At 35.9% G+C, this 25,402-nt stretch overlaps 1 protein-coding gene across 1 annotated transcript in view; it reads right to left on the bottom strand.

Moving 5' to 3' along the window:
• The window catches only part of LOC150095887 (rap guanine nucleotide exchange factor 2-like), a 455,329-nt gene that overhangs the window by 250,872 nt on the left and 179,055 nt on the right, over positions 1-25,402 (bottom strand). The window contains exon 3 of the mRNA XM_090409556.1: positions 19,101-19,274. Coding sequence (XP_090265682.1) covers positions 19,101-19,274 — 174 coding nt within the window. The remainder of the gene's footprint in view (positions 1-19,100; positions 19,275-25,402) is intronic.

Below are 25,402 nucleotides of genomic sequence, written 5' to 3'. Positions count from 1 at the left end.
TCCCTTGACTTAAGTCCGGGTTCCCTTCCATCCGGCAGGACGTAAGTCGATACATTAAATCAACAGAGTTATAACGGTTAGGGACTTAACCGTAATAAGTATACTCTCATTTTAATTTTTAAATCTTATTATAAAACTGTACTGTGTGTTACTGCCACTATAAAACAGGAGAATAATCATCCAAATCATCTCATCCATATTAAATATTTGCTGTGACAAATAATTTTCCCCCATAATAATTTTATTGAATTTTCCATAAACTCGTTGGCAGCCTTCTCAACACTTGCAGATTCCCATACATTTTCATATTATGCAGAACAAAACGCTGCTTGAATCTCATGAACCAGCCGGAAGAAGTGTTGAATTCGTAGTCATAATTGGGTTCTGTTTTCTCCTTCAACATGTTGAAGAGGCTTGGTGCCTTAGCGGTTATGGTCACAGTGCTAAATGTTATGCGCTTTTGGTTCAGGTCCATCATGCAAGTAGCTTTTCCATATCACTGATAGGACCTTGTTGTTGCTTCGTCTCTATCATCGATTTAATGGGAGCAGATCCTTTCACAGCCTCTACGATTTTATCTTTTGTTTTTAAAAATGGTCATCACTGTAGAATGGGACCATTCGAAGTCATGTGCAATCACACTGACAGGCTTACCAGCTTCATGTTGCTTTATAACTTGCAACTTCGCTTCAAGATCAATTGCTCGCCTCTTTTTCTGTGATTCTTCACCAGGTTTTTTGATTGTTCGTGTAGGGGCATGTTGCACAAAACATCGTGAATTAATTTAATTTAATGATAAATACCCAAATAACCCATTTCCCAAACACAAAATCAACAGAGGAACTGTTGAAGATACATGACAACTGCCTAGGGAGGTTGTTGCTGCTGAAAGCGCTGTTGTCACTGTGCATGCTTTACCTTAAGCTCCCTTGTGTCTTGTTCAAAAGTATAGCCGAAAATGTTACTTATTCCCTTATGGGATCACGGACGTATCTTCGAAAGGATGCATCTCGAACAGACGTAAGTCGAGGGATGACTGTATATATATTATCATGAATGGAGCAGTTTGTTCACTGCACTTAAATGCAAAAAGCATAGACTTTCTTAAATAATTATTGATCGTATTCCTTTGTAGCAGTCATTCTTCATTTGTATGCATGATGGTATGTGTGTGTGCACATGCGCATGCGTACAAAAGAGAAGAAGTTTGAAAACAAAGAAGGAAACACTAGAAACATGGATTGTGTAACAAGTAAAATAGCAGAAGTGTGAATTTAACCAACAAAGAGCAGAAAACAGAGCTGCAGAAAATGTAAATAGAAATGTGAGAGTCGGCAAAAGTAAATGAAATACAAATGATAACATTAAAGAAATGGTGGAGGATGAGGAGAATGACAAAGCAGCCATAATGAAATGAAGTGAGTGTTCACATAATCTTTCATAACACAAAACATGAGCCCAGTACAGAAAGAAGAGAAAGAAAGGAGAGGTGAAAGAAACAAGCAAGCAAGAGTATGAAAGAGAGGGAGAGAATCAAGAGAGAGAATTGTATGGTGATACCACAGTAAGAGTTGTGCTTGATGAGAGCGTCTTGAAATTGTGTTGTCCAGGTGCAGAGGTGAAGGATGTTAGTGGCTATTACAACATAAAAAGGACAAGTGAAATAGTTAATAGTTTTTGTAGGTACAAATGATTTGAAAAGTGATAAGTATGGAATGAGAGAATATGTGAAAAAGAGTTACAGAAAGAAACTAAAAAGTAAAGATTGTGAGAGTGACCTTTTAATTCTGCTGCCACAGTATTACTTCTAAGCCTCTGGAGTCTGAAGATCCATTGTAGAAGGTCGAACCCTCACAGACCATAATAACTGTCATACCTTGCCTTGAACACCTTCAATGTTGGAGTACTCACTACCCACTCTCAGGGCCGTATTCATGGGTGTGCAAACTGTGCGGTGGCACAAGGCCTCCGCAAAGCGCAAAAAATTGAAAAAAGAAAATCAATTTTTTTAAAATTATTATATAAATTAATATTATAATTATTATATAGAAAAATATATGTATATAATTTTACAACCAACTATTGTTGTTATAGTAAGCGAAATAAGATTGTAGCGCTAGTATTTGAAACTACTCTAAGATATATAACAATATCGTACAACACGGGTGGCCAACCTATGGCACGACCGAGAATTTTGCTGGCACGTCAACGATTTACATATGGTATCATTTTATACGCTTATAAATTAATCAACCATTTTTTTTTTATTGTTATTACAATACGTACAAGTTAAATTTTGTTTTACAGGAGAGAGCAGCTATGAAGACATGAATTCTATTGGTGTGGTATTAACAAAAGATCACACGACCCAAAGACAAAATGGAACCGACAATTTTTGAGTTGAAATGCTAATTCTCTTCAACCGAATTCCATAGCATCTGTCATAACAACATTCACTATATATTTCTTAGTTTTAAGACATTCACAATGGGGTGTCGTTTATCGTTCCGACAGAACTTCTCATTATCAGTAGGCTCTACTCACACAAAGTTTCAACCCTTGGTTGATTTTTATTGCCTTGTTTGCATTTGAGCTGGAAGGGGAACAAAAAAAATGCAAACTTGCATTTTACAAACTTGTAAAACGCAAGCATTATATGGCATGTTTCAATTCATGGTAGAATTTTATTTGAAGTAAGCCTTTGTGATCTGTCATAATGACATCGAGAATTTCAAATGCAATCAAACAAACACTTATTTCATGTAATTGAAAAATTAGACAAAAACGTTTTAGTTAGATACTGTGTTTCTGGTGCAATATATGGTTTTGCTTGCATCTATACAGCCTAGTTTCTGTGAGAGGGGTACATGTGATTCATTAGTTAGCACATTTTTATTCCAGCTGTCTCTAATTGCACTATTTGTTGAGAAATATATTACACAGACTGCAAAAGCCTTTGTACCTTATTCAGGGATACAATAAAACTATTTTTTTTTTCTTGCATCTACAGTATATAATGGCTGTTGGGAAAGGCGTGTTGTTTTTATGTGGGAGATATATATGCAAAACGTTGTAATGTCTTTTTTCGTAAAGTGAAATCAGGGGTGCCAGTTATATTCGACAGTAAGCGTTCGCCGACAAGTCGTCATCCTTCTGGTGCTTCCCCTGCTCCGCTGACTTCTATGGTGAGTTACAATGCATAAATATTTTTCTGACTACGTTTTTTTTTTTTTTCAAACCAACATCATGAAAATCAATTTAATAATACAATAATCAATTTTATACTGAATATTATAAATTTTTGGTCATCAAAATGGGATATGTCAATGAAACTTACAAGTTAATTTAATGATGTTGGCCTGAGGAAACTACAATATTGTAGCATTAGTCCTGTGATTGATAACCAATTTAAATGCATACTTTTATATTTCTCAACAACCTACACCGTATACATAAATGTACTAATACTCTTTATGATTATTCCATAATTAATTATTAATACTTATTTACTAAAATAAATAGCCAAAGGCGTCATCAGCGATACAAAATTATATAAATTAAGTAGATATTAAATCCAACATCAAATGTTAGTTTAATGTTTGAACTTTAAAAAAATGGGAACGGTATTTACGAGCAAGTTTGTTGGGACTGGGCACTCTAATACAGTAAGAATAAATATAAAAAATAAAAAATCTAGCGATGGCTATATTATCAGTTTTCTCCTCTACATATGCTTGTGAGTCATTATTTTTCCAAAATGAATTTTATAAAAGACAGTTTAAGAAATAGAATGACCGATGAATCTCATTCGGCGTGTGTATTACTAACAGTGACAAAATATGAACCTGATATAAAGCATTTGACATCTAATGTACAACAGCAAAAATCTCATTAATAAATTGATATTGATAAATTAATAAAAGGTTCATATTGATTTGTATACAACAATGCGTATGCCAAATTATGAGTTCTTTTTATGAAATTCTATGTTAATTTTTAAACTTGTCTCAATAAAATTCTGCAATTAATTTTCTATTAATTTTTCCCCTATTAAAAACTTCACGGCATGTCAGCAACTTGATTTGTAAATATTTGGCACGCACCGACACATCAGCAACTTGATTTGTAAACTTTTGGCAAGCGCACATAAAAAGGTTCGCCACCACTGTAGTACAACATAATGTTAAATAGGGAAAAGTATTAAAAACAGGTGTTTTTAATAATTAAGCAGTTTTTTTGATTTTAGTTTATGATTTTATGAACAAGTATATACACGTACTGTCATGGCAATTTTTTTTATGCGACATTACTTGGAAAACATCTTAAAAAATATATTTTGTAAACTGGTTTTTGTTTATCCAATATCAGAATTTTTCTTCAATAGCAGTTTTCAATCTATATTAGATTTATTTATTTTCTAATATTATCTATTTTAGATATATTTTATTTATCAGGTAAGTAATTTTGTTTTAATTTATTAACTTATTTTATAATTAAATCTATTGTATTTAATTCTAGAGTACGACTAGTTGTGAGAGAGATTATTATGGAAGAAAATACCCAAGTGGGCATGAAAAACGAAAGCGAAAACAAGAAAAAGAAGCAGCTGAGGGATGTCAAAGAAATTCACTGTTTTAAATTTATGAAGTTGAACTCATATTTGTTCAGCTATATCAGTTGATAATGGGAGTTCTGAAATAACTACAAACAGTTCTTCGACTTCAACATTAATTAATAATGAGAGCAATGAAATACTCAAAGGAAGAGGAGAACATGATGCGTTTGGTCAAACATTGAGTATTGAAGATTCGAAAACTGAGACACCAGAGGAAGGTGAACTATTTACTATTGATGATCCAGCAACATGGCCTAAAATTTTGAACAACACAACACTAACACAAATTGTACACATGGTCCACCGTCTCCTTCAACTGAAAATGATTTTCCAAAAGATGACAACAAGAGGTGTTTTTCCGCAGCCCATAATGTTAAGATAATTGCAAATGGAGAGAGGCAAAACAGAAGATGGCTTGCATATTCAATCTCTTCAAAACTCTATTTTTTGTTTTGGTTGCAAATTATTTTCTTCTGACGATAATTTTTTATCTAATAATGGCTTTTCTGACTGGTGACATGTAAGTGAAAAATTAAAGTCGCACGAACAAAATCCAGTGCACATGAAATGCATGTATTCATGGACATAAATGGAATGTAATTTAAAAAATCACAGTACAATTGATCAGACAAATCAAAATGTCATAAAATTTGAAGCAGAATGGTTAAGAAATATGTTAAGACAAATAGTAGCAGCAATCCTTTATTTATCCGAACATAATTTAGCTTTTAGAGGTAATTTTGATACTTTGCACATAGCCCATAATGGTAATTTTTTTTGGAATCATAGAATTAATTGCAGAATTTGATCCACTTTTAAAAGATCATTTAATGTGATGTTCGGGGAAAAAAAATTATAGGTAAGAAACCAAATTCGTATCTATCACCCATTGTGCAAAATGAATTAACTGATATGGGAACCAAAATTCAACAAAATATTGTAAATATAATACGACAGGCAAAGTACTATTCAATAATTCTTGATTGTACTCCTGATGTTAGTCATCAGGAGCAAATTTCAGTAATTTTTAGATTTTCACATATATTTGAAGGATATTGAAATTCGTGAACACTTTTTGACGTTTTTAACAACTAATGACACTACTGGTAAAGGTATATATGAAAATATAAAATCACTTTTGAATAAATTAAATCTTAAATTGCCAGATTGTAGAGGGCAAGGGTATGATAATGGAGCAAATATGAAAGGAGTATATAAGGAGTCCGTGCTTACATTTTAAATGAAAATGAAAAGGCATTTTATGCTCCTTGTGCCTGTCATAATTTAAATTTGATTTTAGGGGATGTCGCAAAATCATCAATTAGAGCAATAATTTTTTTTTAATGTTATACAAAAAATATATACATTATTTGCTGCCTCAACTTCACGCTGGGACATATTGAAGAAATTTGGTAAACAATTAACTCAAAAATCATTATGTGATACAAGATTGGAATGTACAATAGAATCAATTAGAGCTGTACGTTTTCAAATTCCAGAATTTTTAAATGCACTAAAAGAATTATTTAAAACTGCATCGGATAATACTATCGAAGTAAAAGTGGTTTCAATAATATGAACAAATAGATTCATTTGAGTTTATACTAAGGCTTGTAATTTGGTATGAGCTTTTGTCAAAAGTTAATTTAGTAAGTAAAGTATTACAAAATGCAAAAATTCCCATAGACGTAGCAACTAAGCATATTAAAGAGTTAGTGCAGTACTTTGAAGAGCAGAGAATATCAGGATTTGATAGGTGTTTTGAGATTACTAAAGAACTCTCAAAACTATTAGAAATACAAATTAAATTTAAAGAAAGTAAAGTACGTCGAAGAAAAGTATTTTTTGATTATGAAATGCCTGATGAATCACACATGGGTGATAACAAAGATAATTTTAGGATAAATTTCTTTTTGTGTAATTTTAGATACTGCTCTACAATCTGTCAAAAAAATATTTGAATTGTATGAAATTCACCAAAAATCATTTTGATTTCTTTATAATATGAAATTAATAAGAAAAATGACAGAAAATGAATTAAAATTTTGCTGCAAACAGCTACATCAAAAATTAAATACAGATATTGATGAATCTGAATTTTACAATAAATTAATTATTTTTAGAAATATTGTTCCAGAAGATGCACCGTTAATATTTTAAAATTCATAATTGCAAATAATTTGTCAGATATTTATCCAAATATTACTACGACATTTTAAATATTATTGACCAGTCCAGTTACGGTCGCATCAGCAGAAAGGTCATTTTCCAAATTAAAATTAATAAAAACCTATTTGCAATCTTCTATGTCTCAAAAATGTTTGTCGTCCCTGGCAATAATATCTATAGAGCATGAAATTGCAAAAAAATTTGAATTTTGATAGTGCTATAAATGATTTTATTGATAAGTGCATTAGGTTAAATAAAATTTAATATATTAAGATTTCTTTTAAATCTTATAAGTTGTTATACATATATTTCATTCTTTATAGTAAAAAGGAATATTTTTTTCATATTTTATATTATTATTTATATTATTAAATCAATCATTGTTCTGGCATATTTATATGATAATGTGTACTTACATAAGAAAATAATATATCATTTACATACAAACACATTTATTTTTTAACAAATTTTTTCCCTTTGCTTAAATTGATGCTAAAGAGCATACTTGTTTATTTATGTGCATAAATATGTTTCATATTGATTTAATTAATTAATTAACAAGATATCTATTTAAAATTTCCATAAAAGTTACTAACTTTCAGGGCCCCTGCTTTTCTATTTCACACAGGACCCCACAAAATGTAGAAACGGCCCTGCCCACTCTGGCAATGTATTGCACTCATTCACCACCTGCCAAGCAAAAATTCTCCTTTTCACCTCATATGATCTTCGTTCGTACAGTTTCCAGGGATGACCTCCCAATTCTTGCATCACCAATTATCCTATGCAATAATTCCCCCCTGTATCTATTTTATAAGCTCCTCTCGCCAACTTATGTCTCATTCATATCACCCCCTCCTATCAGCCAAGCTCGGAAGAACACATTCACTCAATCTCTCCTCATACTCAATATTCAAGAGTCCTGAGATAGCCTAGTTATTCGTCTCTGAAATTTCTCTCTCCAATGTTTCCTTATCACCAATATAGCCGGGTGATGACAGGTCTAATTAGAACCTTACAGAGCTGAACTATCATCTCCTTATCTATACATGTTCTTCACACTGTAGCAACATTTTTTTTGGGTAACCTTTCCAACTTTCATAAAGTGACCCCTTGCTTTCTCCACTAACTGAAGCAAAGTTCCTCCAATGTGGTAACCTCATCCATCTTCTCTAGCTAAAGTGCATAATTTACACTCAGCAACATGGAAGTGACATCCCCATTCTTCAGCACAAAGCATGAAAGTTGTTTAGCACATTGCTAAACAACTGAATATCTCCATTCAAGCTTGACTATATCACTGATATATAAGTTAAACAACGGTGATCCCAGAACAGAACCTTGTGGCACCCACTCCTCACCTCCATACACAACTCTGGCTCTTATTATTCAACCATCTCTGTAACCAAATGCTACAAAATGACTATCACCATCCTGCTCAATTTCGACAGTAGTTCATTATGCAGTATCCAATCAAATTCTTTAGCAAAATCTAGGAAAATTACTGTATAAGCATTTCCCCTGCTTCCTCTTCAGGTACAATACACTAGTAATCCTATTATAAAATGTAACCAAGTTACCAAAGCATGACCCCACTTCAACAAACTCATGCTGTTCTCTTGAATGATTTCCATTCTTATCAATCCAGATTTGTATATATCTAACCAGCCTGTCTAACATCTTCACCACCACTACACTTGAGGTACACACTGGCCTATAGTTTGACACTACAGACTTGGATTCTCCCTTATGCAGCAGCACTATTTTTCCTTCTTTCCATTCTTTTGGGAGGACTGTTCCTGTTGCCAGACTTCTATTGAACAATCAAGTAAAGGGTACTGCCAGCACTTTTGCACATTCCTGTAATATATGTAGTGATACCCCATCTAGTCTCACAGCTCTATTTACATCAAGGTTACTTAATATTCTAAACATTTCCCATTCTTGAACTGACAGTCTTCTCTCCTCCTTCCTAATCAACAACACTACTTCTTATCTACTCCCCCCCCAATATCAAAAGACAATACCAGGTGGCTGCAAATCATACAACTATCTCCACATGAATTTTTTGCAGCCAGATCCAAGAATTCTGGAGCAGTGTTTCAAATATACAAGCTCTCTAAGCTCTGTCTGAAACTGGTTAATTATGCTGTCTCAATGAGAAATATTTCCTACAAACAGGATTCAAACCCATGGTTCTCCAACCAAGGCATATATATTTTCCTAGAAAATGTATATGCCTTGGTTGGAAATTTAGATCACATATTTATTTGCAATAAAAGAACAATTAGCCATTTCTTAATAAACAAAGAGAAGTCGATTACAGACAGCCAAGAACAGATGGCTTGCATGTACTGGAGAAATTTGTCTTATGTTCTTTCTAAACCAAAAAACACCTTACAAGCCAAATAGTTTGGGTATACAAAGTAGGAAGTCAGCTGCAATTCAGAAGTGGTCACTTCAATGACATTTTTAATACCATAATGAATGGTATTATTATTACTTGAATAATGAAGGAGCCACCATAGCTCAGTATTAATGATACCCTCTGGATGGAAAGACTTTGGTTTAAATCCAACCTTAAGATGCAAAGAAACTTTTTGAAGTTCTTCAGCTAAAGGTGAGTTAGTTGGTCTCATACAGAGGTGTCAGAATTTTTTCTCCTGGGAAATGTTTTCCATTACACATAACAGGTAAACTGGTCAGAGAATGCATGCCATTTAGAGACACAGCAGAGAGAATTGTTTATGATAAACAATAAACAGGCTTTAAAGAAGTCAAGTTACTTGCTATGATAGGCCACTGAGCCCAACATGAAAAGGGATATGAAAGACAGAAAAAGAAAATTTAGATTTTAAACAAGTGAAGCAGTAACATCAGTCTAGCAACAGCTGTTAAACTGAAGCCAAACCTCCTACTTCTGCAGTTATTTCTATGATGTAAGTTTACCTACCTCACATACCTCGATTCAAGAAATAAAATGTCACAATTTGGTTAAATAATATAACCTGTAGTGGTATCCATGTTATTTTACTTATTTCTTATCCCCTTCTTATGCTGCGTAAGGTCCTGGACAGTTTCCACAGAGAAACTGTCGGAGAGGGACCTTCAACAGTACAAGGAATAACTACATTCCAAATTTGGTCAAGATTAGGTTAATGATGTGACATGTAGAGGTGCCTACAGTGGATGGGCTGAATTTTCAGAAAATCTGGAGCAATGTTATAATTGCCATATTCCAAATTTCAGCTAAACTGATTGAAAAATAAGTGTCCTAGAGTGCCTGCAAATGACACCCTCTGCTAATACACAAAAATCTTCTCTCTCTCTCATACTTTGGGTGAAATTCTCATAAAAGCAAAAATAATGCAATAAACAACATCATTCCTAATTTAGGGATAATCAGTTAAATGAAGCAATCTGCAGTGGGGGAAATGCTTTATTTTTTTTAAGAGTGTTTTCTATTTTTAAAGTGCTCTGCTTTCTGTTTTACTGTTGTTAATTTTTTGTGACTCCCACCCATGAAAGATTGATACAGGATTATAAATTAGTACATAAGGATGCTGAGGACTTCTTTTTTTGTTAAAACTTTTTCAAGTCACTTCAGGCCTTCAATAAGCAGAGGAGAAAGTTCAGACAATAACTACCTCTCCTTGAACCCACCCAATGACTTATCCACCTCTCGCAACCCATTCGCTACCCTCCAAGGAAAAAATCTTGTCCTCACACCCTTTCTACACCTCTTATATAGAAAAGTCTTCCGTGTCAATTCGATAAAACTACTTTAATAACTTATATACTTCCATCATGTTCCCTATTATTCACCTACTGGCTAGTTTTTGAAGCGCCCAAAGACCTTCAATCTATTCTCATAAGGAGTATTCCATATGACCTGTGAGAATCTTGGTCACTCACCTCTGGATTTTCTTCAACACTTCCTCTTTAAAGCCTTATAAAGGAAAATAATATTCTCTTTATCAATGCTCATCAGTATCTTCTTCAATAGAACATAATCTGATGTGCATTTTGGCCACATTTTAAATATGTCCCATAGACTTTAACTCTCAGTCTACAATAGCCACCAAATTCCTACCCTCATCAATTTTCTACAGTTCAGTTCCATCAATATAGCACACAGCATGTGATCTCTTGATCCTAAAGTGCATAACTTTACCCTTTCCCATGCTAAATGCTAAACTAAATGCCACTTACCTCTACTCACACTGCCATTTAAGTCATCCTGTAGGATCTCTACATCATATTCACCGACTATTGCTCTTCCTAGCTTTGCTCATCGAACAACTGAATATTTTCTCTTAAACCATTTCCTATATCACTTATGTATAAATTAAACAGTAGAAGACTAGCATACTTTAAGTATGCTGCTTCACCTGCTTTCTCTTAGACTCAACTCCCCCATACACCACTCTAATATCTGTTCATCAATCACCCTCTTATCCAAATCACCAGCTTCATATCATCATCATTTGCTCCAATTTATGCAAGTTCCACGTGGAATCTTGTCGAATACCTTCGCAAAGTACAGCAGTATCACCAAATAGCCATTTCCATTATCTAACTCAATTGTCTTTTATTATAAAAAGTAAGCAAATTACTAAAACAAAGCCTATCCTTCACAAAATCATGTTCCTCCCTATGATGTATCATATCTCCTTCTACCAAATCCTGAATTCTGTCTTTTATCAACTTCTCCAGTACCTTAACCACCACTCTTGAGACACTGAATGGCCTATAATTTGCAACTTCAGTCTTGGAGCCACTTCTATTTTCAGAACTATTCTGTTGTCTTCCCACTCCCTTGTCATCTTCCCAGAACTGAGAATGAAATTAAACAGCATGGTCAGAGGAGGTGCCAATTCTCTTGCACATTCATCATATGCCATCCAATCCCATGGCTATGTTCGCATTAAGGTTCTGCAATATCAGAAGGGCCTCGAATTAATTTATAGCTCTCTTCCTCTTTCAGTCAATGGAATATTTTTATTATATCTAAGACCTCCAGGGGGGTGCTTAAGGGTCAAAGCTGTATAACTGAGAGGAGACCTCCACATAGCCTTTAAAGGAATGCGGAGAACCGACCAGGGCTTCTGACCTAATGTCCAATCCTCACCTTCTCGTGGTGCACCCTGTTGGGTATCTACTTTGATACTGAACGAACGAGGATGGGCTGGCAATTTGGGATTTAGCCGACCAAATTGTATTCTTATTGGTTAAACCAAAATAAAAAATGATGGTACAACATGACAAAATTTCATGCCGGCTGGGGCGTCACCCGGTTAAACAAGGCCCCCGTTGTTTTCGCCAGGGAACCAGGGCGAACAGCGAAAAGTCAGCTACTGGAACAAATCTGAAAACAAACCCCAACTCAACATCACCAGAGTTAAAGATCGGTACTATCAACGTAAGAAGCCTGAATGGCAAAGAAATGGAGCTAGCTGAGGAATTAGATAAGTACCAGATCGACATAATAGGGGTGACTGAAACAAAAAAGACCAAAACTGGTGAGATCTTTCTGAGCAATAAATACAAAATGTTATATTCAGGCAATGACAATCAAGGAAAAGAAGGAGTAGCCATAGTATTCAACACAAAATACGAGGCTAATCTTCTTGAATGGCAGTCAGTCTCAAGTAGAGTAATGTGGGCAAATATGAGAATGGGGAACTGGACAATGAGACTTATTTGTGCCTATGGTCCCACAGAAGGTTCTACTAAGGTAGAAGTGGAGGAATTTTTTGAGGCTTTAGAAAAAGCAACTGACACAATGAAAAAGGAAAAGTTGGTCCTTGTTGGGGATCTAAATAGTAGAGTAGGAAATGATTGTGAGACATACAAAAATATTTTGGGAAAATTTGGAGAAAAGAGCAAAGCTAATAATAATGGCAAATATCTGTTGGATTTCTGCTCAGGACATGGACTGGTTATTACTAACACCATGTTCCAACATAAAAATGTGCACAAATTCACATGGAGAGAAGAGGCTAGGAATAAGAAAAGTCTCATTGACTATGTTATTATTGTTAGTGATGTTTTCTCCCTGGTGCAGGACACCAGAGTGTACAGAGGATTTGAAATTGGAAGTGATCACTATTTAGTCTTGAGCAGGATAAAATTGAATTTCATATTGAAAAGAATAACATGTAAGAAAGTTTTAAAGCGAATAAAAGTTGAGCAGCTCTCAGATGTGAACTGTAGACTAAAATACAGAAATATTATTGAAAAGAAAATGAAAGAGTTTGAGAACAGGAATCAAACCTTGGAGATTCAGTGGCAAACTCTGAAGGAAACATTGATTGATTCTGCCAGAGAGGCATGTGGTGAGGTTGTGTGCAAGGATAAAAAAATCAGAACTCCCTGGTGGACACAGGAAGTTAAAGAGGCAGTGAAGGAAAAGAAGAAAGCATATCAAAAGTTCCTGGCAAATAAGTCAGCTTTTACTCTTACAGAATACAGAGACAAATGTAAGAAAGCTAAACAGTGTGTAAAACTGGCTAAACAAAAGTCATGGGAGGACTTTGGCAAGAATATAGAAAATAAATATCAAGAAGGTGGCAAAATATTCTGGAGGTTGTTGAAGAAGCTTAGGAATGGAGGAAAGAGTGCTGTAAAAGGAATTAGAGATGATAAAGGTGAAATGAAAACAGGAGAAAAAGATATCCTTGAAGTATGGAGTAATTACTTTGAAAAACTGCTAAATGAAACAAGCAGTGATGTCAGCACAGTGATAAAAAACACTGGCCAGGCATGCAGTCAGGAATACATATCCATACTTGAAGTAGAAAAAGCCATCAACGGCATGAAACGTGGAAAGGCAGCAGGAGTAGATGATATTCGACCAGAAATGCTGACGTATGGTGGTATAAGAGTCTTACAGTGGCTGCATTGCATAGTTCAGAAAGCCTGGACAGAGGGACGAATTCCTGATGATTGGAGTAGAGCTCTCATAGTACCCATATATAAAAAGGGAAATAAAACTGAATGTGAGAATTACAGAGGTATTTCCCTACTGAGTGTTCCTGGCAAGATCTATGCAAGTATACTTGAGAAACGGTTGAGAAGAATTGTGGAAGAAAAGCTTGGTGAAGAACAAGCTGGATTCAGGCCAAATAGAGGCTGTCAGGATCAGATCTTCACTTTACGACAAATAGTCGAGAAAGCATGGGAATATAATAAAGATCTGTATTTAAGTTTTGTCGATTTGGAAAAGGCATATGACAAGGTGCCAAGAGAGAAGCTATTCAATACGCTGCAGTTATATGGTGTAAATGGGGCATTATATCAAGCAATACTTAGTCTTTATTTGAGTTGTGAGTCAGCAGTTAGAATTGAAGGAAGTACAGGAAGATGGTTTAATGTTAAATCTGGTGTGAGACAAGGATGTACATTATCCCCTCTGTTATTCATTATCTATATGGATCACATTATGAAGGAATGTGGTATTAAACCTGATATCAAAATTGGAGATGTTAATGTCAGCTCTTTGCTTTATGCGGATGATGTTATACTTCTAAATAAATCCACTACAAGTCTGCAAGATTCTCTGACTAAATTGAATAGCTGTTGTAATACATATGGTATGAAGGTCAGCAATAAAAAGACAAAGACAATGAAAATAGGCAGAATCATTGAAAATGTCAACTGTGTTGTGGAGAACCTGTGGAACAAGTAAAACATTTCAGCTACTTAGGCACAATTTTTACTGAAGATGGTAAACTAAATATAGAAATAGACAACAGAATCAGCAAAGCTGGTATCGTGGGAAGTCAATTGAATAAATTCATATGGAATAAGAAAGAAATTAGTCGGAACACTAAATTAGCTGTATACAAGACTGTGTTCAAACCAATTTTAACTTATGGATCTGAGAGCTGGGTCAGAAGTAAAACACTTGACCAAAGACTAGAGACCGCAGATATGAGAGTCCTGAGAAAGATTAGAGGCGTGAACAGATGGCATCAATGGCAATATCATATTAAAAATGAGGATATTAGGAAAGAACTTGACATTGTCAGCATCCAGGAATGCGTTAGCAGAGCTAATCTCAGATGGTATGGTCACTTAAATAGAATGGGAGAGGAAAGATTAGCAAAACAAGTGTTCTCTGCCAGGTTGGCAGGAAAACGACCCAGAGGAAGACCAAGATATAGGTGGATTGATACGGTACAAAGTGCCTTAGACGATAGAAATATAAGATCTGATAATGTTGGAGTCTTGACAAGTAACAGACTGATTTGGAGGAAAATTGTAGATAGGAAGTTAGTAATGATGTAATTTTTTCATGTAGTACTGTCATATCCTGTACACCCCTTGAGGGTACATAGCAGGAATTTGATGATGATGATGATGAAGACCTCCAGGGAGTCAAGGACTCATCAAGGGAGGCTGTAAATTACCCAACCCAGCTATCATACCTACTCTTGAATTCATTCACACTGGATGCACTCACTACCCGTAAGGGCAAATTATTCCACTCACTCACTGTTCTCTGAGAAGCTCTTAACCCTTTCTTGACTGAGAACAACCTCCTTAACTTCCATGGATGCCCCCGTGTTCTCTCCCTGCCTTCCATATAACAAAAAACTTCATCAGTTGAAATGCTATAACACCCATTCAAAAGTTTATAGGCCTCTATCATATCACCCCTCTTTCTCCTGTTAACCAGTCTGTAATCCACATACTCGCAATCTGTCCTCATAATCTAAATCCCATAATCCGGATATATACTTTGTAACTCTTCTTTTATCCCTTTGGAACCTGGGAGACCAAATCTGTGCACATTAATCCAGCTGTGGTCTTATCAAAGCCTTATAAAGAGGCAAAATTACTTCTTTATCGTTACATGTCAAGGTTCGCTTCAACATATCAATTATCCTCTGAGTATTTGCAACTTTTGTTATGTGACCTTTGAATTTTAAATTCTTATCCATCAATACACCAAGATCCCTTGCCTCTTCAGTTTCTTGTAGCATAACCCTGCTAATATAATATGCCGCTGGAACTCTAATCACGACAAAGTGCATAACTTTACACTTACTAACATTAAACTGACAGCCATTTTCATTAGCCCAGATTTCCGGTCTATTCAAATCATTTTGTAATTTCTGAATATCAGTAGCATCCCTGACTGTCCTGCCTATCTTCACATCATCAGCAAACAATTGCAACTCTGATGATAGACCCAGCTTGATGTCATTAATGTATAGATCGAACAATAATGGCCCAAGGACTGAACCCTGAGGTACACCACTGGTTACCTTAAATCTGGCAGATTTACACCCACTGTATACCACTTTTTCATATCTGTCTGTCAACCATCCCCTGATCCAAGTCAATAGATTATGTTTTAGTCCCATATTCTCCAGTTTACACAACAGCCAAATGTGTAAAAGGCCTAGTCAATTCAGCTGAACATTCCTTTAACAAACAGGCAGATATTCCATCTGTCCCTATTGATAAATGCTTATCCAGGTTATGCAAGAGCTCTTCAACCTCATTTTCATGAACCCGTAACTCTTCATCTAACGTAGCAGTAGCACCATGCTACATACACCTGGTTGATATATCTTAGCAAAGTGAGCACTCATTAACTGAACAATCTCCTTAGCTTCCGACACTCGTGTACTATCTGCATTCAATAAAGTTATTCTTCCATATTCATTCTTTCTTTTGCTTGAGACATAACGATAAAATTCTTCTGGATTGCCTTTAGCTTGCATGGCCAATTTCTTTTCATACTCCATTTTAGCTTTTCTCACAATACACGTTACTTTTCTGGCCTGAGCTTTATTTCGTAACTCCTTTCACTCTTATTCTCATGATATTCTTTCCGCATCAACTTCTTCTTGTGGATCTCTAGCTTAATAAGGCTGCACAACCATTTCACTCCCAACCTATTTATTCTTCGAACACTAGGGATACATTCAGATACTGCCTCATTCAAGCACATTTCCACCTGGAAAGTAAAAATCTTAGCAGAGTATGGAACTCTTGACCAAACTCCGAGTTACAGTGTCCAGTACACTTCCCCTGCACCATTCTACTTTGAATGATCCTTGTAATTAGAGCTGTCATGGCTAGCTACAGTACTTGTAATTAAGAATTGCTCTTTTTTTTTTTTTTTTTTTTTAAATCTTAATAACAATGATGTCCAGGCAGTTTTAAATATGGTGGGCTAACATTATAAATTTACTTGTGAAAGAAAAAAATGTTTACTGTGTTCTTAGAGCAAATTACCATATTTTTCCATGTATAAGACGAACCCTACTTTTTTGAACCCAAAATTAAGAAATCAATATTTTAAACATAAAACAGAACACATTTCATATTTTTTTAAATATTCAAAATATATTTAGTAATTAGGTAATATTTTTAAGATACCTACTAATGACTGTCATATTGAAGAATATGACAACCGTTTTTTTATTTACGGACATTTTTATGGGCTAGCACTCAAAATATCGTTAATGCTTGGACATTAACAATATTTTGTTAATGTCCGTGCTAGGGCAACTCATAAATGCCAGCAAGTGTATTCCCGTAAGCTCTCTACTCAAATTTCGTATGAAACTTTCATAGTTTCTACATTCGGCTTTGAAATAATGCTGGCCAATAAAGGTTATTTAGCAATAATTAATTTAAAATAAATGGCATTGTGGTCTGAGTAACTAAACCGTGAAGTATGAATAACCCACTATGAGAACTATGGATGCCTAAAGGGTCTTAGATTTCTTGCAAAAGGAATCTAGAGTTCATCAAATCCTTGTCTTCTTTTCACCATTCAGGACTTCCTTATAGGCGTAAACACCAGGATATTTAAGATCGTCATGTCTTTGTTTGGGTTGGCTCAGAAAGGAACGGAGTTTTGGAAGAGGAGTGAATGAAGTCCAGATGTTGTATTTCTTAAGAACTTTTGCCAATTTTGGTGAAACAGAGCTGACATATGGTACAGAAATGTGGGCTCTTTCACATATATCTGTATTATGGTGAGGAAGTGGATTGAAAAGTAATTTATTAATTGTTTTCTCAGAATATCCATTCCTGAAAAGTAATATGAAGAAATGAAGTTATTTTTTGATATCTTCTTCTTCTTCACACACAAGAGTGAGTGAGCAAGGTCCTCACTTAAAAAAAAAAAGAAAACCTTCACTGCTTCTCCTGGCCTGAAGAAATTTTTTAAGTGATGAAGTTCACAACTCCTCAGAGGCAAGGAATTTGAATCATCTTCAGTTTGTCTTCAATGTTAGCCACTAACAGTTTACAGAAAGCTCTATTTCCAAGCCTAACTAGTTGTCCAACTGAATAAATCTTCTCTTCATTATTTCCCATTTTCCCTTGAGTGATAGGCTCAGTGGCTTGTCATGGTCAAGTAACACGCCTCCTTTTGAGACCTGATTTTTACTCTGATGGGAGGGGGGAGGATAATCCTATCGGCAAAGGGTATTGTGAGTCAGTTATTTCTGGAAAATCAGCTGAAAATTCAAAGCTGCTATTTCAGAGACATGCAATGCTATTAACTGCATTTCTCACTTTGGAGAGCCTTCCAAAATTCTCTTTAAGTAGACTTGTTTTCACCATCAACATTCTATGAGAACAGTGGTAGGCAATCCCTGATGTACTGTAATCATTACAACGCTGTCACGATAATAATAATGTTTATTAATAATAAACATTATTATCATCTGATCTCCATGGAGTCAGATACTCATCAGGGAAGATATACACACTACTGCATACAACAAGCATCCAACCGTGCTTTAAACTGATTCAATGTGTGTCTACATTCACAACACACTTAGGCAATGCAGTCCACTCACTAACCACTCTCCATGCAAAGAACCTACACCTCACTCCTCTGCTCACACCTTCCTTATACAGTTTCCAGCAATGGTCTCTTGTTCTTCCCCCTCCTTTTATGAAAAATCTCCATATCAACCTGATAATAACCCCTGACTAGCTTATATGTCTCAATCATATCCCTGCCCCCCCCCCTCCTCCTCCTATGCACAAGGCTCTGCAACTTACATTCATTCTTTCAATCTGTCCTTGTACTCCACATTCCAAAGACCACATATGAGAGTATATAAACAATTCATGCTACAATATATCTAAAATATTTGACTATGTCCATTCCTTTGAGAGCCCATCCACTAATATAGGTATTAAGTGTATATATATTAAGATTACCTTGAAAATGAAGCCAAAAAACTTTTTAAGTTCGTTTGCTCTTGAAACAGTAGTTTGATAGCCTGATTTATGTGCTATAGAGTTTTCAAAGCAAATAAAATTTACTACTTACCAAATATGGGCTACCCCCTGCCTGGAGGCCAGGATGGTCGCCCGTCAGATCAGAAGGCATGGGAAGCCTGCTGCCTATGACTTCTTGATCTAAGGCTAACATTTTCTCCAGATTCATCGTTGGACATGCTGATGGCTGACCAGGTCGCATCAAGGGCGAATCTGTATAGTCAATCTGCAAGAGGAGAAGGGGAGGTGTGATATAAGTGAATTGTACAATCTGATACTTGTATCAATACTAAAGGTGTGATATATGGAATATTCTCCTGCATAAGAACACAATTTTGTAAATTTTATTCATTTTTTAAACCTGCAGGATTTTCAGAAGGCTAGAAGGATTATATAAATATCTGGCATTTGTTCACTTTCCTTAAGTGTTAATAGTATACAAAAGTATACTCAATGGACAAAACATTAGAGATACCTACCTACCTAAGAACATGCCGGTCCTCCTCCTCCTCCTCTAGCACGAATAACAGCATGTACTCTGAGGCATTGACTCCACCAGATGCCAGAGGGTTGGTGCCAGTAATTCCAGGTGTGCCTGTTGCAACATTGTCCATAACATTTATAACATTTATGCATGTTATAACATTATCCATATCCAGGAAGCTGTGCCTTTCAGCTTCCTGGATACATGGATCTGATGTCTTGCTCTACGGTATCCCAGACAGATTTAATTAAATTTAAATCCAAGAGCCTTGGGGGCCACTGGATGGTCCCAAACTCAGATGAGTATTCATTGAGCCACACCTGGTAGGATGGTGCATTATCCTGCTGAAACAGACCATCGGCTGCAGGATGTGCAATGCCACGAAAGTGTGTAGGTGTCAGTCAACACATTCTGGTAGCATGCAGCATTTAAGGACCTATCCAGACACTAAGGGTGTCACATGGGAAGGCTCCCCAAACTGTCACAGAGCCGACCTGGCACGATATGTCGTGGCTTCATGCTGCCAATGCCACACTTGCTCCCTTTTGTCAACTCAGTACAACTGATAACGGGATTCATAAGACCACACGACATTTATAACTTGACACCAGGTGAGGGGGAATGCCCAATGATGATGAGCTGTCACGATTAGGGTGTAGGCTCCCATGGAATGTAGGGTACACCATACCATTCGTACACTAATGCTGCTTGTACCTCAGACATTGAAACTGAATGTGATTTATGCCACCATTGCCTATGGTTGATCTATACAGTCCACATTGATCCTGGCCATAAATGGCATGTGGTCAGCCACCACTTGTTTGCTGGTACATCCATTGATGGTATACTTGCAGAAGACCCTTGATAAGGTTGCCTTTGAGAACTCAAAGGGTTCTTTACCACCTGGGTGATAGAATTGTTGACTATAATTGGCTTACCTCATCTGAGTTAAGCCAATTATAGTCAACAATCAAAGTCACTAAGATGGCCACATTTACCCATGTTCATCGATTGGGATACACTGTTGGTAAGCTCTGATTTCATTCTGTGCGTGGGGGGAAGGGGGGTTACCAGTGTCAATTCCCAATCACCCTTATCTTTAAAGTTTTGTCCAAATGAGTGTATCCCTCCATGTTAAAACTTATGGAATAAACTACTATATTACAGAAACAAGATTTAATTTTCTTAATGTTTTGACTCTCATATCAGGATCATCCTCAGGAATATACATATACTTAAATACAGCTAAGAAGAAACAGCAAAATCCAGGAGAGAAGGCAATCTTACAATTAGTTACATGCTTGATGTACAAAGGTGGTCTGAAAAGTTCTCAGCCTAACAATGAAAAATCGAATTTATAATTTCAAAATTATTTTTTTTTTTAATATAATCTCCCTCAAGACTACTACATTTATTCTAGCGATGCTCCAGCAGCGCCATTATCCCATCCTTTTAGTGGGATGGGATAATGGCGCTGTAAGATCTGTAAAATACCCCTCTACAGCTGCAGTCACCTCTTGATTTGAAGAAAAGCACTGACCAGCAAGGAAGAGTTTTAGTTTAGGATAGATATAGAAGTCAGAGGGAGCCAAATCTGTGAATACGGTGGATGTTCCAACAATTCATAGTGCAGATCCCTTAATTTTTCCATTGCCAAAACATCTTTGCAGGCAGGTGCATTGTCCTGATGAAAGATGATTTTTTTCTTCTTCAAACTGGTCTTTTCTCATGAATTTTTCCATCTAGTCTGGTTAGAATATCGGAAGAATATTCCCCGTTTATTGTTTTACCCTTTTCAAGATAATTAATAAGCAAAATGCCTTTAGCATCCCAAAACACATCGGTGTTTTGGGATGATAAATGGGTCTTCTTTGGCACTGAACAACCAGTTTCTGCCCACTGTTTTGACTGCTGTTTGGATTCTGGTGGGTAAGGGTGAATCCAAGTCTCATCCAGAGTAATAAATTGATGCACAAAATCAGTTTTATTTTTGTTAAAATGCTCCAAGCACTGTTCAGAGATTTTCATGTGAGCTTGTTTTTGATCTGCTGTGAGCAAGCATGGCACCCATCTTGTGCAAAGCTTTTTCATTTGTAATTCTTCAAGCAAAATATATATTACACATTCTTTTGAAATGCCTATAGTCTCAGCAATTTTATTGATTTGCCAGTCATCCAATACCATATCGTGCACTTGATCAATGATTTCTGGTGTTGTCACACTTGTTGGATGTCACTCACGTGGATCAACTTCAAGGCTGGTATTAAACTCGGCAGCCATTTCTTGATTGTTGAAAATCAAAGGAGAAGAGTTCCCATAAACTTTTATCAACTTAGAATGAATTTCTTTCGCCGTTAAACCTTCTTTTACAAAGAATTTTATAACTACACGATACTCAATTTTATCCATTTCAAGGGATACAGACAATGCTTTTGCTTCAGACAGCTGTACAAAACAAACTACTTGATAGAATGACTTGCAATTTCACATGGATGCTCACGACAGATGTACCAACTTAGGGAAAAAATCGTGCCCATAGTGTTGCCATCTATGGCTGAGGTCGAGAACTATTAATGCATTCAGTCAGAATAGTATCTGAAGTAAAATAGCTAACCCTAAGACAACTGAGTGTGACTGCAGAAATGACCATGAACAACTGAGTGCAGCTTTCAAGGTCTCAAATTTGAATGGATTGGTAATGGCATTATGCAACTGCAGGGTTGGAGTGGTGGTGGGTGATGTACACGAATGAAGTATCAGAAATTAAGGGGACCATATGGCATTGGCAAGTCTAACTTTGCCAAAAATTATCAGTATAAATGAGAACTGGTTGACAGTGAATGATGTTATAGGGACACACTGTAAGGGACATTGTATTTTCAGAGAAGACAGAAAGAGTAGGTTAGAAGAAGGGGAATTATTAATGATAGCTGAAGAACTTCAACCAACAAATATAGAAGTTAAGGAAGATTTTTTGGTCTGAGAGAGAGATGGTTCATTTGAAGCTATCTGGCATGAAATAGAAGGCCAAAGGACAAAATATATTGCTGGTTGCTGCAATAGACCTGGAGAGTCTAGAGGAAAATATGGTTGCCATTCATTGACAGATTAGCAAAATGAGTTCAGCCCAAGCAATTATCATGAATGACTTCAATTATGGGGATGTAGATTGGAAGGAGAAGAGCACGTAGCAAGATGGAAATGGAATATCTACAGTTACTAATCGATAATCATCTGAAATAGTATTTGAGGGAGAAGAAAGATTAGCAAAACAAGTGTTCTCTGCCAGATTGGCAGGAAAAAGACCCAAAGGAAGAACCAAAATATGGTTGGAATGATACAATAAAAAGAAATCTGATCTTATATTTCTGTGCCTTAGAAGACAGAAATACAAGGTCAGATAATGTTTGAGTCTTGACAGATAACAGATTGATTTGAAGGAAAATTGTTGATAGGAAGTTAGTAATGATATATGTTTTTCATGTCGTATTATCATATCCTGTACACCCTTGAGGATACATGTCAGGAATTTAATGATGATAACAGTATTCGATAGAAACAGAGGTTTGAGAATAGCATAAAAAGATGCTATCATTACCATGTGTTATGGCTTAAGTATTGGGAGAACATCATGTTGGAAGTTAAATGGAGTATTAACAGCAGCACTAAGAAAAGATTAAAAACTATTTTAATTCTTGCAATATTTTTTCAGCCACTGTGACATCCTCGGGGAGTACAAATTAATATTTGTAACACACATACACAACAATAATAATAATAAATGAAGTAAGTGGATTTGACCCTGAAGTTCTATCTAGGTGGGGTGCCCTCTATGGGCATTTGCAGGAGATGTGAATCTGACTCTAAAGTCCTATCTAGGTGTCCCACCTAGATAGGACTTAATGCTGTTAATACTCCATTAAAACTCCAACATGATGTATCCATCACCAAGGTCTCCAAGACAGATGATCAGGAGAAAGTGACCATGCAGTCTTGTTCTGGGAGGTTGCTAAATGTGGCTCTGTCAAGAAAGAGTTTAGTTTGAACTAAACAATCCTGATAATTATGGATATGGTTATCCCATTTATGGGAGATAGGAAAGATTCTCAAATTTAAAAAGTACTAACTTCTATATCCCCCCCTCTCTCAGAGCAAGTTTATTTAACTGTCCCTCCACCATACCAGCTTTCTTTATTCTGTTGTCTTATATCTAGATTTAACTTGCCATCTTCACTGTGCCTAAATAGCTGAAATATTTTACTTGTTCTATAGGCACTCCATTCAGAATCCAGCTGAAGTCATGTTCCTGCCTATTTTCAGAATTTTGGTTTTTTTTATTGCTGATTTTAATGGCAAATTTGTTAGGGCCTCCATAGCTCAGTTGGTATAAACAAAGCCCTTTGGTCAGAAAGACCTGAGTTTGATTCCCCATCCATGATGTGAGGAACCTTTATTTGATCTCTTTTGACTGGTGAGGTAGCCAGTTTCATACAGAGGTAGAGAGTTTTTCAACCTGGAAACTGGGGTTTTTCATCAATCAGAACAGACAAACCAGTCCTATGAACACACACAGATCAACAGTCATAAAATAATACATATACTTAATCCTTCATTAGTAGGTCTCATCAACCCATCCTAAGGGATTTGGGAAGGAAAGGGGGAACCCCACACGAAATAAATAAATGCCAAAATTTGTTATAGATGTTATTCAATTTAGTTTGAGAATCTTGGAGACTTGCACTGGATGTGTTTAGGAGTACATCATCTGCATAACGCAAAGAGCTAAGTTTGATATCTCCAATTCTAATAATAAATGATGAATTAGAATGGAGATAACGTGCATCCTTGTTTTACACTCGATTTTACATCAAACCGATTTTCCAGTATGCCCTTCGATTCTAACTGCTGACTTACAACTTAATGTTGAGCTTGAGACTGTTCTAGTAGCTTACTTTTTTACCGTTTGCTTTGGTTCTCTGATGAAAACAGCATGGGCCAAGTTTAAGCAGGCAATGTCCCAACCAGCATGAAATCTCATCATGTTGCACTATCATATTATTTGTGGTTTGAGCCAATAGAGAGAATAATTTTTGATCAGCTAGGTCCCAAATCGTCATCCCATCCTCATTCGTTCAGTACCCAGTGGATACCTACTAACAGGGTACACCACATGAAGACGGGGGTTGGACATTATATTAGAAGTCCCAGTCCTCCACATTCCTTAAAGAAATGCGAAAGGAATTCCATTATTAACAATAATGAGATAAAATAGTTATAAACAGTTTATAATTCACAGCGAAAGAGACGTAACTAGCAATTACACCATAAAAAAAAAGTTAACGAAAAGCGCGCAGAGGTTGATTCGCGGGAGTGTCATGTCGCTAAAAACCTGGATCGTCGTTACACGAAGCGTCGTAAGGCGGAGTATTACTGTATAGAAATTTAATTATACGAGTAGCACTAAATACGGAGTGAACATGTAAATCATTTTTATTTTTATTTTGTTTACGACGGACGGCCGTCGTTCGTAAGTACGAGTGGTCATAAGTCGCAAACCGACTGTTTAGAGTTTTAAGACCTGTCATTATTATTACATTTTCTGTATGTAAGGCAACTTTAGGAGACTTAAACTTGAATAAGGAATGCTGTGTACTGCGAGTTTTATATAGATTTCGCATACAATATTCACATTTATTTGTGTGCAATCAGCAAACTGTACACAATTTGAAGTCAGGACGGCTTCTTGGGTTTGCGAGACCAATGAATACGCAATCTCGTCTTAACTGTGGCAGTGACATAGATTTGTTCTTATTCGTACAAGAGAAATTCACTATATATCGGTCAACAAGTTATAATTTTTGTTGCTGTAT

The sequence above is a fragment of the Typopeltis vanoorti genome, chromosome 19 (assembly GCF_054136105.1).
Source record: "Typopeltis vanoorti isolate ZY-2024b chromosome 19, IOZ_Tvanoo_1.0, whole genome shotgun sequence".
NCBI lineage: Eukaryota > Metazoa > Arthropoda > Arachnida > Uropygi > Thelyphonidae > Typopeltis > Typopeltis vanoorti.
This window is presented reverse-complemented; position numbering and strand designations above follow the sequence as displayed.